The sequence below is a fragment of the Podarcis liolepis genome (genome assembly GCF_965112155.1).
Source record: "Podarcis liolepis genome assembly, chromosome: 3".
Classification (NCBI taxonomy): domain Eukaryota; kingdom Metazoa; phylum Chordata; class Lepidosauria; order Squamata; family Lacertidae; genus Podarcis; species Podarcis liolepis.
In genome coordinates this window covers 3,011,883-3,029,829 of record NC_139557.1, presented here as the reverse complement: position 1 = coordinate 3,029,829, position 17,947 = coordinate 3,011,883, and the positions used below count along the sequence as shown (strand labels likewise).

The 17,947-nt window shown below is 42.3% G+C and overlaps 1 protein-coding gene across 11 annotated transcripts in view; it reads left to right on the top strand.

The window, feature by feature from the left end:
* EHBP1 (EH domain binding protein 1) overlaps positions 1-17,947 on the top strand; it is a 273,433-nt gene that overhangs the window by 109,452 nt on the left and 146,034 nt on the right. For all 11 annotated transcript variants that reach the window (XM_083495129.1, XM_083495124.1, XM_083495130.1 and 8 more), the window contains one exon: positions 10,024-10,213. In XM_083495129.1, coding sequence (XP_083351255.1) covers positions 10,024-10,213 — 190 coding nt within the window. The remainder of the gene's footprint in view (positions 1-10,023; positions 10,214-17,947) is intronic.

Below are 17,947 nucleotides of genomic sequence, written 5' to 3'. Positions count from 1 at the left end.
AGGTACTTTTTGTATTTGTCCCTGGCAGGTAAATGGAAACATGGCGCTTGCGCCTCCCCCCACGTCTCGCCTGAACTTTCAGGCTCAGGAGACGCAAGCTGCCTTTGCAGGCTGCCGGGTGTCAGGATGCTGCCAGCGGCTCTTGGCTGGTTGCCCAGTTAAGTATGAGGACAAGGGAAAGTTTCTTACAGTCCTTCTTACAGGGAGAGGCTATAGAACCCAGCAACTTGGATAATGACAGTGTCCCAAGTGAATCTCCAGCCCCCTTCTCTCCCACTTCCTCATTTGTCATACTTCATCATCATCTCTATGGATGTCGCTTAGTGCCCTCTGTCTTCGAGCTCTTTGCTCTCCTACTTTGAAGGCTCGCCAGGTTCTGGGAGATAGTAGGTCTGGGATGCTTTCTAATGATAACGTGCCAGCCAGCTGCTGCTCTGGCTCTCACATTATTTCCCAACTTTCCCCCTCATCTGCCTCTGAGCTGCAACCTCCTGCAAACCACTGTTGTACAACTATACTGTCTTTCTCTTCCTCCTCCCTGGAAGGGTCTGGATGGGGTGGTGGTCTCCACCATTCCTCCTCCTCTGCCCAGTCCCTGATAATGGGTGGGCATTGTGGCGCTCTGGGGATTCTCAATACATTGATCAGAAATTCTAAAATCGTTCTCACGCCTAGTAGTGGGAAGGACTCCTAGCTATTATGAATAAAAGAATGCTCCTCTTACTGCAGGGGTGGGCAACGTCCAGCCCACAGGGCTAATCAGGTCCAACATAGGGCTCTGTTTAGCTTGCTAGGCTGTTTTCCCAAAACCATGCCCACGTGTCCCACACCTGACATCATATGCAGTGTCATGTGTGGGGCATTTTGAGGGCTAATTGAGTCAGGATGAGGACGATCCCTTGGAGGGCTTCAGTGAGTTTGGTGGGGGGCTCTGCCAGAGGGAAGCTCCTAGCAGAAATCCAGAGTGGAGGCTTGCTATCCTGTTTCCCTGTCACCATCAATCCCATAGTGAGCTCTCTTGCCCCAGCCAATCCCACTGGATCCTCTTGCTTGGAGGAACCACTCATGAGTGAGCACGTTCCATTTTAGCCAGAAGTTGGCAGCAATCTACAATCTCTTTGCAGGAGTTTGAGACACACCCATCTCCCAAGTCCAGGAGAAGAGAAGAGAGTGCCTGCAGAAATGCCCCCTACCCAGCCCCTTCAGTATTTAAGACAGAAAGGGAGGGAGCCAAGGGTTGGATCAACTTTCCATGGCTCTGAGCTAGCTAGGAAACCTACATTGTTTAGCAGAGGGATTACCAATGCCTGAATTGCAAAGTAACAACTCAGGGATTAGCAGCATGCATCGCCTGAAGTGCCTGAAGTACATATTGTAGTATTATAACAATTATAATCTTTAGAAAGAATTCTGCACCTAATCTCAGTTCTTTGGAAGCTGGGAGCCAGGACAGGTGGGTAGAGACTTAAAAGTGTGTTTCCAGTTGTTCATTGGCAAAGAAGGAAGTCTGTCATAGCTGATCAGCTGATTGACAGAGCAAGCCTACTGAATCAGTTGCTCTGCAGAGTTCCCCATGGAGAGCTCCTTAGCGCAGCCAATTCCTACAGAAAGTAGGGCTTGAAGTCACTGCCTATCAGCTGATAGGTGGTAACTTCATTCCTCACTTGACCCTGATTTTCTGTAATACAAACAAATTGATTTGTCATCTGATATCACAGTGGCCTTTTTGGCTAGGATCCAGCCTGCCAGCCTGTTTTCCTCAGCACTCCAAGGGTGGTCAGAGAGAGGCTTCCATGGGCAATGGATTCCACAAGATTAGAACATCTATAGAGGAGGCCCTGCTGCACCATCCCAAGAAGGGCAGCTGTGAGTTTGCATTGGTGAGGGGGCTGCCCACTTTTTAATATATGACTTCTCCCACTGCTTACTAGTCCCCAAATCCACAGCCTTGTATAAAAATTATTTTTATTGAAGTAACTCATCAATTTAAGCATGTGAACGAGATTTGAATATGCAAAATGTAAGACTAAAACATCAAGGAATAATTATTAATATAAGAAAAGATCAACTAACTATAAGTACAAAATTGACAGCATCTTCAAAATGTGCATAGCTTTTGATTTTCAGGTATTGAAATGCAGTACAGTATTTCTGGAGAACATTCAGTAGCCCTTGTAAGTTCATTTGGGCCTGTCTTACTCATAGTGCATCATAAACTGCCCAACAATTTTTTTAAAAAGTGTTGCATTGTTCAGAATTCTAGAGGGTAGAACTGTCTACAGATAAGATCCAATCTATTTATAAGATGCTTGTGTTATTACAGTTGTGAGTGGAAGCTCAATCGAGCTAAGACTGTTATTAGGCGATTCCCTAGACCAGATGGACAGGAGGTTGTCAGATCTTGATGGGGTTATACTCCATCTGAAGGAGCGGGTACATAGCTTGGGGGTACTTCTGGATTCACTGATGTCACTTAAGGCTCAGGCGGCTTCAGGGATGCAGAGTGCCTAACCTTACTTCTGTTGTCTATGTTCTGATTAGATTACTGCAAAGTGTTATACATGGGGCTGCCTCTGAATACAGTTCAGAAACTTCAGCTGGTGCAGGTTCAGCTGCCAGGTTGCTCACCGGAACAAGACATATAACGCCAGTCCTGGTGCAACTGCTCTGGCTGCCCATTGGTTTCTGGGTTCAATTCAGAGTGCTGGTTTGGACCTATAAAGCCCTAAATGGCTCAGGACCATAATACCTCAGAGACCACCTCTTCTCATATGAACTGACCTGGACACCGCAATTATCACCTGAGGCCCTTCTTCATATGCCTCCTCCATGAGAGGTCCAGGGGGTGACAACACAAGAACAAACCTTTTCTGCAGTGGCTCCCCATTTGTGGCATGCTCTCCCAGGGAGGCCTTCCTTGCATATCTTTAGGCATTAGGTGAAAACATTCCTCTTTCCCCAGGCCTTTGGCTAATTAAACAACCTATGGCCTTTTTGACTAAGGAGGGGGGTTGTTGTTTTGTTTGTTACTATGCTATGTATTTTAGTGTTTTTATACTGTAAAACTGTGATTCTCGGCTAAAGGCGGTATGTTAATTTATTTATTTATTTATTTAAATTATGTTTTGCAGTCACTGTTCTTATATTGCATACATTTAAGCACTGATTGAATAGTCATACACTTTCCTTTTTGCATTTCATTGCTATTTAACTCAAACATCTACACCTCCCCCCTTGCACCAATGTGTAAATGAACTGAGGGCTACACTTCCTGAATCCAATCTAGTGAACTTTAGTCCATGAAATTTGTTGATCCTTAAGGTGCCAGAAGACTCTTTGTTGTTTCAGATAAAGCCTTGTATCACTGATAAATAAACAGAAAAGCTGGAGAGCAAATATTTAAAGGTGCAGGTTTTTAAAGAAAGAACTCCCCTACTTTTCTTTTCAGTAGGTAATGACCGGTTTTCAGTAACCTTTAGTCAGTGTTTGTAAGTGATCCTCAGGTCAGAGTATTGGGCCTTTGTGTCTGTGGAAGTGTATGTGTATGCGTTGGTCGTGGCATGAAGGTCCTTACAGAATCTCATGAAGTCAGTGCTTCCTTTCTTAGAAATTCACCAAGAATGAACCAACCTTACAGATGCCTTGGAGACAAATCCCTGAGTAGTTGTTGCTGATAATGTAATATGAAAAAAAGCTGGTGTGGGCTTTTACAATAAGAGGGTGTGAAGGAATTACAGAATAATATTCATGCTTTAGGATAGTGGATGCCATAGCATTTAAAGGTCTGGTCGGGGTGAGTTCCCGTTGCTCGGTCCCAGCTCCTGCCAACCTAGCAGTTCGAAAGCACGTCAGAATGCAAGTAGATAAATAGGTACCGCTCCGGCGGGAAGGTAAACAGCATTTCCGAGCACTGCTCTGGTTCGCCAGAAGCGGCTTAGTCCTGCTGGCCACATGACCCGGAAGCTGTACGCCGGCTCCCTCGGCCAATAAAGCGAGATGAGCGCTGCAACCCCAGAGTCGGTCACGAGTGGACCTAATGGTCAGAGGTCCTTTTAGCTTTACCTTTTCTTCGTTGCTCTATTCATATAATTTATTTGATTGTTTCTTTACCTACTATTCATTTCAAGGTGATTATATTTGAGTACTTTAAAATAAGGTTACCAGATTTTTTCAATGAATCCAGGGACACTTTTCGACTTCAGTCAAATTCAGTGGATTTTGTCTGGGGACTGCTTTGTAAATGCAGGGACTGTCCCCGGGAAATGGGGACGTCTGGTAACCTTACTTTAAAATGTAAACCAAGTCTTCCTTTTAAAGATATTGATCAGATTTATTCTGCACTTTTTTCTGTGCAGGTTTTTTTAAACCCTGTGTTCCAAATGCTAGCACATTTCACATATATAAGCACACTAAAATGACAGCAAATACAATAAAATACATTGCCATAGATGCAGACATGACAGATTAAAAAAAAACAACCAACCCTTCAAATGAAAACAAGAAGCTGACAGTATAAAAGAAAATTATCAACTGATAGAAAGCAGCAACAGACTTTCACTGGTCTATTTTAATAATTTGTAAATCTCTTTGAGAGGTTTTTTTACAATCAAGAGGTACATACATTTTATACTTACTGTCATACGATAGTTGTTCTAATTGATTAGAGCAAAATGGTAGATTTGAAAATTTTGTTGGAAAAGCAAATGTATAGCTTTTATGTCCTCCTAATTGTTTTTGGGTATGTGTGTCTGGAGTCCTGAGATGGAATTCCTGTAAGAGAAAGAGCAGTAAGTCCTGAAGTTAGGCTATTTGTGCAAAGTGCTTTTTTCACAATTCCAGTCACCAAAGTTCTCATTTGAGTGCTGTAAGTGTTTATGACAGGAGACAAGAAAGATAAAGCGCTTTCTATTGAGTTTCTGTTTGAGGTTTGTGTTGGTATGCTGTGATGAGGTCACAGTTAGTCTGAAGCCTATGAGGAGGTGTTCTGCAGGATGCAATGAGTTTTCTCCTCCATTGAATTCAGTGCATGTTTTGAAATATCTCTGAAGTCTGTGTTACATTACTTTGGTGTTGGAGGCAGGTTTGGGATCTGAGGGACTCTCGGATTTTTTGTGTATCTGCTCCTGCCTGTTACAACCATGACACTCCCATGATTCTGCCCCCGATTTGATTACTGCGCCAGCAGAGTTCCATACATCAGTGTAGTGCTGTTCTTGTATAACCATGAAGTTTCCCTGCTGTATCGCCACTAGTGGAAGTGTATGTGGGTTATGTCAGTGTAGAAGTGTAGGATATGCCCATATTCTATGACTCACCTAGGAGGCATATATCGAGAATAGGATTTAATTCTTAATGTGTGATTTCTGCACTGGTTGCAGAAGTAGTTAAAGGGCACCCTTTTCCCATCACCACTCCTTCAGTTATATTAATGAATGGAGAGGTGGTTAAAACTGTTTTAAAGTTGTATCCGTAGAACTGGAAGATGATAGATTTCCAGATGAATTTATTGTACAATATTTAATATGATAAAGTACCCCAGAGAGAAGTATAAGGTGGGAAGCATGGGGACAAAGCTTTGAATTTAAAATTGGAGCTTAATAATCCTGTGTTGAGGTAGTGTGTCCCTGCTCCCTCTCTAAACAGGCAGAGCTCCAAAGGATCCAAGGACACGTTCCATTGCAGGTCAAGTTCATCTGAGAGTTTGCCGTAAAAGATTAGACCAGAGAAACACCATAAATGAGGAAAATAGTTCCCCTTGAAACTGACAATTTATTGTTAGGCAGTTTGTTTGTTTAGTAACCCACAGTTCTTCTCTGTGTGTATACAGTTGCCTGATTCAGAGACTTACTGTGTACCAGGATTCAATTAAAATAAGAGCAAATGAGTTTCAGAGGAAATTAGTGCATTGTATTAAATATGTATTTCTGCCAGATTTCAAAGGCCCCCCCAACCTTAAGTTTCTGCTGAAGGACGAGAAGCACTAAATGGGACGCAGTTCATTATGTACCAAAACATTTATTTATAATTTGTTCTTTCTTTGTTCTCTGAAAACAATGTTTCTAATCTTCTCAATCTTTTTTCACAGAAGTCTCTCCATATCTCTTATCATTTTCATCATGCGTCTCTGGATCATCCTATTTTTCCTACTATATGTCTGTTTTAAGATGGGGTGACCAGCCTTGCCTGCAATATTCAAGATGAGGGAAATCCCTTTGGTCTATGTGATGGCACGCTGGCCCTTTCAGTATTTCTTTCCATCTCATTCATTGTGCATGCACTCATTTTGCTTGTGTAGCTGTTGGTTGAATGGAGAAGTATTAAAGAAAGTTGTATGAAAAAGAGAGCTTGTGAAGGTTGCTTTTTATCACAGGCAAAATATGTTAATCGTTAAGGTTGTCATCATAAACTCTAATATTGTATCTAAGCAAATAATATAATTTGGTTATACATCTGTTTTCTCAAATCCAAAACCTTACACCCAGCTCCTTGAAGTGTATGATGCTGACTTCAGTGGTACTGAGGGGTGTGTGTGTGTTTGTGTAATGAGACTTATTTAATAAATCTAATGTGCTAAAACTTCTTGAGAGAGTTGTAATCCCTTTTCTTGGAGGTGCTTCTTTGCTGATGCCAGTTTCTTTATTCTTGTTGTTGTTGCTGCTGCTTCTGCTATTCCTGTAGCTCTGGCCCCCTTACCCATGGCAACTAAGTGTTAGCTGTGAGAAATCCCCAGTACATGTTGGTTCTCAAATTCCAAGACTGCAGAGGGTCAGGTAGTTCATTGTCAAAATATACGTAGTATCTTGGTTAACTCTTTCAGAAAAAAAGAAAGGGGGGTAGTAGATTGTAGAACAAAAGAAAACATTGTGACCTCCCATATATAATGTTTTGCCCTTGTCCTTATCATTTTTTCATCTTAACTTTTACCTTCCTTTGAACTCCCTTAATGTTTGAAGACAGCTCAACCAGGTTGTCAGCAAAATTAAATGATTGACAGGTAGTCTTGAATCTTCTATTCCAAGCGGAATACCATTCTTTTTCCACCTTTGTCTTCAGTAGAACACGTCTCTTTTGTTTGTTTTGACATCACCTTAAGCTTTGATTTGGTCCGTGTTTTTTGTGTTTGATGGGTGCTGACGTGAGAACCCCTCAAAGGTGCTTTCACTTTGCAACCTAGTTGTTTTAGTTTCTCCTTTCATTTATTTATCTAGATCGACATCTTCTCCCTGCAATAAACAACAGCAGCCCCCTTTGTAGAGCAGTTAATGAATTAGATTGGGCTGGAATTTGTTTCACTGCCTCTCTCCTTTCTCCTGTTTCCAAAAGTCCAGATATATCATTACCAAACTTCACTCTTTAACGGTACTTTTTTCTGTCAAAGGCTTGTTCCTATGTAGTTTTTTTTTTAAGCCTGTAAGGGCAAGAAGAGATTGGAAATGCATTAATATTCTAAAAAATGTGTTTGTTAAGAGTATTCATATTCCGCCTTTCTAGCTCAAAAATTAAACTACTCAAGACAACCTACAGCAAGAAATTGCAAAAATAGCACGCATAGTGGATAAAACTAGTATAGACCTAAAAAATTATACAAATGGAGAGACCAGCAGGAAAATATCCAGTCTGAAGAACAAAGGCTGTCTAAATAAAAACATATGCTGCAGGAGGCAATATGTCAACACACAGGGGTTGGGGAAAACATTTTTAGAACTGTAAGGATTGTTCAAAATGCTATTATTATTTTTAAGTGAATGAAACTAGGGCTTCAAAATGATACTAATTGGACTGAAGGCTCTACCGAGAACAACGAGATTTGATTGAGAGTGCTCTGCTTGTGTTAAAACTATACTTGCTTCTGGAGAGAATTTGGTCTGGAGGTATAGGATTAGATCCATAGATGTCTTTCCATGAATGCAAGGCTCTTCAGTCAAGCAGAGGCTACTGCAAATAGAGGAAGGGGTGTGCTTTTGGATGATTTTGCATTCCCTCCCCATGTTATCCTCCACACTGTTCCAGTGTATCCCCCCAACCTCTGGAGCAGATTGGGTGGGTGGACTGGAGGACAGGATAATTATGTGATCATTGCCTCCTCCCTACAATGGTAAAAGCCCTCTCTGGATCAAATAGTTCTCTACAAATTGAAGGACAACTTTGAGTCTACTGCATACCAGATGCAGTTTATATCTTCTAATCAAAATTCAAGCTAATTGAGTTATTTTCATATGTTCGACAGTGAAATTTTGAGCTTTCAGTAAACAACCTACTATTTTCAGTCCACGTCACTCTTCTGTTCAGATGAATACAGTTTACACTAGCAATACAGTATTACATAACTCTGTACTGAACATGTGCAAATTCATTCAGATGTACAAAAAATGAGACTTGCTTGATGGTATCCAAGGAATTTGAAGCAGGAGATTTTTTTATGGTTTTTAAAATGCTAAACAGCATATGCATTTCCCCCTCTAACAACCTGAGTTTAAACAGAATTAGATGTGAACTTGTGGAAACATGATGGTAGTCATTGTTATTGGCATCTGTCTGTCTCAGGATGCCATGGAGGAGTGTTTGATGTGAAGTCAAACAATTGGAGAGTTAAAGGCTGTAGAGACTGATAAGGAAGAAACATGTTTTGTTGCAGATGAAGGCACCCGGTTGTGCTGCTGCGGGTGCACCATGGCGTGTCTTAGTTCTGCACTCCTCCCAGGGGTCATTCCTCCTCTGGTCTCCGCTATGGATACATGGCCTGACGGACTGCCTGTCTCCAGGCACTGCAGTTATATTCAAGAGATTCCCACACGGTGGGGTTGATGTTTCCAGCCGCCATGTCTCGTTTGTGGACATCTTTATAACACAGAGTTGGTCTGCCAACTCCCTGTAGAGCACATCCTTGCGGATCCTGCCATCTTCCATTCTGTGGACATGTCCAAGCCACAGAAACAAACAACAAAATAAATATGAGATTAGGTACCCTAATCAATAATACTTGAGGGAAACATCAGCCTCTTCGATCAACGTAATCACAAAACTTAGCAGTTTTCTCTTTTTTCTTTCTCCTGTAATTGGTAAGAAAAAAGCAGGAAGGCTGCTACAATCATACTCCATGCCAGAGTAAAACCACATCTTCCTTGACAAACCATTAAACTGTAGCTATCAAAGAGGGGGGCCTACAGGTAACCTCAAAAAATCATTCTAATCTTTCCTAGGCTCAATACATTAGCCCACACAATAAAAATATAAACTAATGGAACATTAAGCCAGAAAGGGATTTGTGCACTTGTACTTGTTTGTGTGTATGTTTATTGTGTATGTAACAGGTGCAGTGTGATCCTACACATGTCTACTCATAAGTAAGTTCCAGTTCAGTGAGGCATTCCATATTAAGCCGGTTTAGGATTCTACCATTTAGGATTCTACCCTTAAGCTACACTCAGGATTAAGCCTCACTGGACAGGTTTCTGAATAGACATGTATAATATTGCACTATAAGTTATTGTATTACATTTCCATTCAGTCTTCCATTATTATGTAACTAAAAGAGATCCTTGACATATTAAATTATATGCATATTGAAACTTCACTCTTCAGACAAAAGTAAGGTTCTTCAATTAATAATCAATATTAATTTTAATCTGTTTGGTATTTTAACTATGTTTTAAGCAATTGCTGTTTCCCCCCCTTAATTTTCTTGTTTGATTTTTTTGTAAACAGCTGTGAGGTGTTTTTTTAAACCATCAAGTGTTATATAAATGTCAGTAAATAAATTAATAAGAGGCTCATTTGAATCTGGTGGCTGCAGTTTGCTTAGTTCTGGATATTCTGTTAGCAGTAGGCATGCTTTCGCTCTTCAGGGTCTAGGGGCTTTATGGTTTGTTTTTTGGAGTGGTGGTGAACTAGCAGACCAATCAGTGAGGCCATGGCTTTGTTGTTTCCAAAGTTAAATGAGTTTTGAATCACTTGTGAAAACAATTGCCTTCTAAAAATTATGTTGAAAATGCAAATAAATTCATTTCCCTTTTTTTTAATTAGATCAAATCCATTTTATGAACCAAAATCAAGTTCTGCTTTTAATAGTCAAGTTACTCCGCTGCAAGAAATGGAAAGGAAGAGAAGAAGAAAAGCTCCTGAACCACCAATTCTCTCACCAAAGACAGAAGTGGAAACAAGTGAGAACAAGTCAGCTATTTGTGCACTGAAGGAGCTTTCCTCTTCTCCCAAGGTATGTAACTGCCATGTTGCCAGTGTTTATAAATGCTTATTAAAAACTGAAATTCCTCTTGTATTTCACACATGGTGTCTGTCAGGTGTGGGGGTGGTTGCTCCCGAGTAACCAGGCAGGACTCCGACCTGTCTTTTACAGGTTTTATTGGTGCAAACTATTTACAGTGTAAAACCCCAAAGTTCATGTCCCTCTTAGTCACTTGCAGATTCCAGGAGTGGCCCCTTCCAGTTTCTTCCCCAACGTAAGAACTTAGACACCCCAAATCTCCGCCTCCCCTCTGCGCAAGCTGGGTGACGGAAACAGCATGTCTGTTTCCTGGCCAGCTGGGCTAGGTGAGGCACTTGGGCTTTCAGTAGCATCTTCGAGCCCCCCCCCCCGCCCGGCTCCCCCTTCCCCCTCTGCTTCACTGGAGGTTTGGCTTTCCCCACCCCGGAGGCTCTCTGTATTGCCCTGCCCCCCTCCCCTGATCCGATGTCAGTCCCCTGACAGTATCCTTCTCTGTTAGTACATAAGTGGTTTTCGTTTGGCTATACAGCCTCCGATTATCTTCACTCTGCATGGGCAGAGCCAAGATTTTTAAAACTTCAATGGTTACATAAGTGCACAGCTGGCCCAAGTAGTTGTTCTGTGTTCTCCAGAATATGCATGACTTGTTTCTGCAGAAAGCTCTGAACATGGACCACAAATCATGTGAAGATATATTTAATGAACAGCAGATTTTGCAAAGCTTTTCTGTGAAAGTAGTATGAAACGATGCACCCTAAAGCAGTCCTGTGTGCACTGATATTGGAATTGGCCCCACTGAGCACAGCAAGACTTCCTTCAGAATAACTATGCTTAGGATTGCACAGATAGACCAATTTTTTTTCTTTTTTAAATAAATGAGCTTTTCACTATGAGAAAGAAAAGGCAAGTTTAAGGAAAAAACCACTTTAGTCAGGTGCCAAGCACATCCTGGTAGGAAATACAGGACATCTTACCATAATTTCAAAATATATTTTCTGCATTGTTTGTAGAGCCAAATGCAACAAATCCATAATTTTTAAAGCATATGAAACTATTAAATGCTATAAGTTAATAAGTTTATGGTTTGTATATACTTCAAAAATTGATGGAATACAAACAAATTTGAATTATTATATTTGTTACTTTTTAGGCTGGATATAAGACCATATTGTAAACCAAGAAGCTTCTATGAGCAAAATAACTTGTGCAGATTGAGGAAATCTCCATATATTTGCCTATTTAAATCATCTGCTCTGTTTCCACGTTCTTGTTTCTATTATTCTTACACTTAATTTATTAATCATTTTTAAAACCTCGAGGTGATTTACAAATGGAATGACACATAAAATGATTTTTTAAATTTTTAAAGAAGGATTTTCATTTCACGTATTGTTTAGCATATCTGTGACATGTGTTATCCCTTTTCTTGTGAAATGAGATGCATTTGTTCTTACTTCAAGTAAATTTACTGGTTGTGAGGTGCGGTGGTCAGTGCTTGAAGAATTAGAAAGACTCATTCCTCAAGTAAATATGCTAAAAGGAAACAGCACAGTTCACTGTTTTGAGGAATTGAAGAGGGAGATTTCCCTTTCTTCTACCCATCCCAAGAGTGGATGATTTCTCTTATAGGTGAGGGCAGATGGAAGGTGGAATCGTTTTTTGTTTAGTACTGTATCTAGGCAGTACTAAACAAGGTATCTAGGCACATACCACACACAGCTTTACTTTGTGGTAAAAGAATTCTGTATTTCATTGTGGCTCTTGTTTTAGAAAGCATCTTGGAAAGAGAGGATTTTTATTAGACAATGATCCGTTTTGCTCATGATCCTATTGTTCTTCAAATCATGAGAAATGGGCTGCCATAGTGCTTTAGCAAATGAATTTTATAAAATACTTTACTGATAACCCTGAAGAATGGCAGCCACCAAAATCACAAACTAGACTTTGGCAAACTTAAATAGACTGATCTATTCTGGAGAGGGGAAGGGAGTAAGTTGGGGTTTTGTATTTGCATTCCCCCCCCCCCTTTGTGTATTTGTTGTTATATATTGGAAATCAAGAAAACTGTTTATTTTAAGAAAAAGGGGAACAAATGAAAGATTGCAGCAATTATTTAACAGGTTATTAGGTAAAAGTGAAAACTATGTGCAATAGTATTACAGGAAATTCAATACAGGAAACAGTTGTATTTACCATTTCTTTTCAACAGTTTTTATTTGACCTAGCTTTTCCCCCATTAAATGGAGCCTCTTTGGGGAAAATATATCAATTATATATTGTGCTTTTTGTTTTGAGACCGGAAAGTAAAAGAGAGCGGAGGGAAAATCTTTCGGCGTGGCCTCCAGACCCCTCTTAAAACTTATAGCCGCCCTTAAGGGCCCTGTATTTTAGTTATCATCATTTCAGTTAAAAGCTGAATGGAACTCCTTGTCACATCTATCAAACCACTACTTAATTAGGCAGAGAAGTTGCTGATGACTCCCTGTCCCTCAAGGGCTGATCTTGCCATTTCCTCAATTCTCCTAAGCAAAGAAGAAAGGCCGGTGGCAGAAGCCTACCCAGGTAGGAAGTTGATCAGCATGTTAAATGCAGCAAAGAGCCCTCTGGACTGGCACTCACAGGGCAGAATTACAGGGTTGTCGTTGTTGTTTTAAAAATGTTCTGTTGAAGCACTTACATTTAGTTTGGTTTGCAATGGAGTTTCTGTGATAAGGCTGAAGCATCCCACCCAGTTTCTGATTGAGATTAGGGAAAATAACCATTTTGCCGAGACCATAAGATAAGAAATGGCCACTTAAATCTGGTCTTGGCAGAGACTGAGGATGTATGACAGGGATATATATATATATATATATATATATATATATATATATATATATATATATATATATATATATATATATATATATAATCTGTTTACCTGATTGAGAATGCCTGCTGTTTGACCACTTAAGTTCTAGTTTGACAAGGGCTGGGGTGGGGGAACATTTGATTAGAGACAGTAGGGATTTCTCCTTGGCCAAATAGTGACAGGCCCAAGACTGTCTCCCTTCCCTCCTGGTTAGAAGGCATTTTTCCTAATGAGACAGATCTTAATATTCCATACATGGTCATTACTACTTTTCAGAATTGGGACAAGAACAGTGTCTGTATATTGCGGGTAGGACTACTTTAGTCAGCATTTTGTATTCTGTTTTCTTTAACTACTTCCTTTACTGGCGCTTGTCCTCTTGGGGGTCAAGTCCTCCACCAGAGGCTCAGAATCCCATTGCCTTCTGGGTGGTGCTTCTGAGATGCCATGCCAGTGCAGCAGTGTGAGAATGCAGGGGTGTAAGACTAAAGCAGGTTTCCTTGTGTGCACCATGGCCCTTCTACCCAAACTCAGCTTTTCTTCTATTTGTACCCCGTCCATCTGACTGGGTTGCCCCAGCCACTCTGGGCTGCTTCCAACAGAAGAAGGTGGGCTCCCGTAAGAAGCATTCAGAGTTGAAGAGCAAGATCTTCCCAGAGAGCAAATTGCCTTGCAATAGCTCCAGTTCATGGTTAAATTGCTTCAACACTAAGCCTGCAGTAATTTCAGTACCAGACATGAGGACTTTTCTAGGCTCTTTATGCTCCAGTTGTTCATTTTTTAGCACAAGTGGGGTTTGCTCTTTTTTGTTTTAAGGGAAACTGCCCAGGAAGGGCTGCTTCCCTTAATACATCTTATGACTCCATAATTAATTCTGACCACCCCAATTTGGTAGACTAATCATTAAAAGTTCTTAACCCGGCTCACCGTGAGAAGTCTCAAATTACTTAGCAAGATGTGAGCCCCTCTTTTAGCCCTTCTCAGTGGGTTTGTTTGTTTGTGTACACACGACTTCCATTAGGAGAGAGAGAGCAGATCTAAAATGAAATTAATGTTGGAGAAATGTTGCTGTTCACATTGCTGTTCACACTTCATATGTTGAAGTGTAAATAGTTTCTTATTGAAGGGTATTCTGTCACCTTTATTACCCAATTAAGGTCAGATTAATTCAGTAAACAGTAACAGTTCTTATCCTTAATAGGCAAATTACAGCCTGATTCTTAACAAGTACATTACTGCAAGTCTTCTTTCGGAAAAGTCTTCTAGTGCTGAAGCAGCAGGGCCAAGGCCCTATTCTGCACACTTGCTCATTGTCTCTTAGGGCATTGTTTGGCTTAGCCTTGTGGCATAGGGGATTCATATTTGTAAAACTCAGGTTTCTTTTTTCTTTTTCAAAACCTTTACTACAATAACTCGGGGCATATTAACTTTGTGATCCAGTAACTATAATACTCATCTGAATGAGTTTACTCATCTGAAAGAGTAGGTAAGAGTATTAGTCAAGAGATAAACATGGGAGTATTATCCTATAGGCATGTGCCAAATAAATGTTTCTCACAGTGTTCTCAGAACCTTGGATAGGAGCAAATGCAGGCTGAAATCCTACACAGAGTTTTAAAAAATAGATCTATTACTTCAAAGTAGTATGAGATTGAGTTAAAAATGTATTTGAAGTGTACCCTTTCATTACTGAAAAACTACAATCCATTGGTGTGCTATCTTGGCTTTCATTTGTCTTTGCCCCCAACATACATTTTTTCCTTGTCAGTCTTAAATCATAAGTACCGCTAAGTTGTTTAAACATGCTGTAAATGTTACTACTTGACTTTCTTATGGTATCAGGCTCCATTCATTTCAAAATGGTGGAGCTGTGTATCAGATTATCCTCTGGAGCATGTTATTCAAACTGGCCTTTTCCTCCTTGTCTACCAATGCAGACAAGTAGATAGTGGTGGAGCTAGCTGCTCCGGCCCCCGGAACGGCGCACATGCTATGTACCTGGGGGCAGAGCTAGCATCCTGGGAGGGGGCAGCCATGGCGAGTGTCCCATGGGGGGGCGGCAATGTCACCCCCCTCAGGGATGACACCCAGGGTGAGCTGCATGCCCTACACCCCCCTTCCTCTGCCAGTGGGTTAAGGTATGCATAGATCTTGAAGTTTGGGTGAATATATGAACCCAGGTGCAGATCCTCTTCCCCACACCAAAATTCAACCAGCCAGAGAACCACGTGACTAAAAGTTACATGCTGGGTAGGTGGAGGGTTTTCTTTCTTTCTTTCTTTCTTTCTTTCTTTCTTTCTTTCTTTCTTTCTTTCTTTCTTTCTTTCCTTCCTTCCTTCCTTCCTTCCTTCCTTCCTTCCTTCCTTCTAAAGCGGTTGCATGGTGCTGCATTGGGTGCTGGAGAAGGTGTTTGTTGTTCTTTTTGAAAGAAAGCATACTGTAATGGGAATTGGGGGTTGCTCGTGCGTAAGTTGCCGCCACTCTCGGTGAGGTTGCCTGGATAAACCTTTCCCTGGCTGCACAGTCCTGATTCCGCGTCTGTCTCAGTCACTGGCAGAATCCGTCAGTGGGCGTTTCCTGAACTTCTTCCAACATAAAAGCTCCTTGACGGATAGTCTCCGCCTAGCCTCCCTGCGCGGAAGTCTTTTGCGCAGGGTGGGTGTGGGCAGTGGAGGACCAATGCTCTCCCCGCTGGTCTCTGGCGAAGCCCGAAGCCCGCCTCTGCCCGCCATTCTCCCTGGTGTAACGCTGATTTCCTTCCCCGGTCACTGAGTCCCCTCTTTTCCTGCTGGGACCTTCTCCGGCATCGCTCAGGAGCCCTTCCTCCACTCCTGACTGCGATGGCAGTTCCCTGACACATACACACCCAAGCACACAGTCGTATAGACTAAGGTTACCAGACATCCCTGTTTCCCGGGGACAGTCCCCAGATTTACAAATCAGTCCCCATACAAAATCCGTTGAAGTTGAAAAGTGTCCCCGGATTCATTGAAAAAAATCTGGTATCCTTGGTATAGACCAGGGGTCAGCAACCCGCGGCTCCGGAGCCGCATGTGGCTCTTTTACACCTTTGCCGCGGCTCCGGGGCGGATACTAGCGAGGGGAGGAGGCGCATTGTGCACCCCGACACTCCCCACTGTGGCGGGCGCTGTACTGGCTGTGACGTCGCATGGGGGCAGTGCGTGCGTTAGTCACGCACCGTCCCGACGTCACCTTCCCACCCACCCGCCCGCCCACCCGCCCGCTACATTGTATGGGGCATGTACGCTGGTCACTGCATTGAAAGGAGGAATGTACGCTGGTCACTGCTTTGAAGGGGAGTGAAGAACACACACACACAAAAAGGTAACTTGTTAATTTAACGTTTATTTCTATGAGGAGGAGTAATTCTGAGGGGTCAAACAAAGAAATAATTTTAAAAAGTGACAAAAAAGTTATTTTTATAATGACGAGTTTTGCGGCTCCCAGTTTTTTTTCCTTCAGAAACGGGTCCAAGTGGCTCTTTTTGTCTTAAAGGTTGTAGACGCCTGGTATAGACAAAGTTAAAAAAATTCTTGTGGAACCTTAAAAACTAACTTGAGTATTATACCATAAACTTGTGTGTACTGCAGTGTAGTCCATCAGATACATGAAATGTTACCCTGAGTTATAGCTGTATGGGGGATAGGAAAGAATTGTAAACCAAGAGCTCAAAAGGAAATTGAATACAGAAAGTAAAAATGGTTCTAATTACATTATTAACAGTGGCCATTTAAGAGAGTGAGAGAAACAGTTGTTGATAAGACAGACATCCTGACATCTGGTGTGATTTTTTATTAGTAGAAATAATAGTAATAATAGCATTGAACCTTCTACAGTGGTGCCTCGCAAGACGAAATTAATTCGTTCCGCAAGTTTTTTCTTCTTGCGAGTTTTTCGTCTTGCGAAGCACGGTTTCCCATAGGAATGCATTGAAAATCAATTAATGCGTTCCTAGGGAAACCGCCTTCAGACCAGGTCCGGGGACAGTCTGTCCCCCGACCTCTTCTGAAGGCTGGGGGGGGGGAACAAGGGCTTTTCTTCCCACCCCCAGCCTTCAGAAGGCTGTTCTGAAGGCTGGCGCTGGGAAGAAAAGCCCTTCTTCCCACCTCCCGCCCCGCAAGCACCGGGGACAGGAGGGCTTTGCTGCCGACCGCCAGCATTTTAAAAGCCCCTGCTGTCCCGGGGCGATTTTAAAATGCTGGCGGGCGGGAGCGAAGCCTCCGCTGTCCCGGGGAGATTTTAAAATGCTGGGGGTCGGGAGCGAAGCGTTCGCTGCCGACCCCCAGCATTTTAAAATTCCCCCGTCTCCCGGGGTGATTTTAAAATGCTGGGGGTCGGGAGCGAGCGTGTCCCCGTGTGAACGCTTTGCTGCAGACCCCCAGCATTTTAAAATCTCCCCGGGACAGCAGAGACTTCTCTGCTGTCCCGGGGAGATTTTAAAATGCTGGGGGTCGGCAGCGAATGCTTCGCTCCCGCCCGCCAGCATTTTAAGATCGCCCGGGGCAGGCGGGGGGGGGGGAGCAAAGACTTTTGCCCCCCGCCGGCCTTCAGAAGAGGTCCTCTTCTGAAGGCCGGCTGTGGGCGAAAGTCTTTGCTCCCGACCGCCAGCATTTCCCTATGGGCTTTCGTCTTGCGATGCAAGCCCATAGGGAAATTTGTCTTGCGAAGCGCCTCCAAAACAGAAAACCCTTTCGTCTTGCGGGTTTTCCGTCTTGCGAGGCATTCGTCTTGCGGGGTACCACTGTAATACATTGTCTGTCTCCTGACATTCCTTTGCTCTGGGAATGGCCATTCTTACCGAGTGTTCTTGGAGGTTGAAATATTGCCCTACTGGTTTTTGAATATTGCCATTC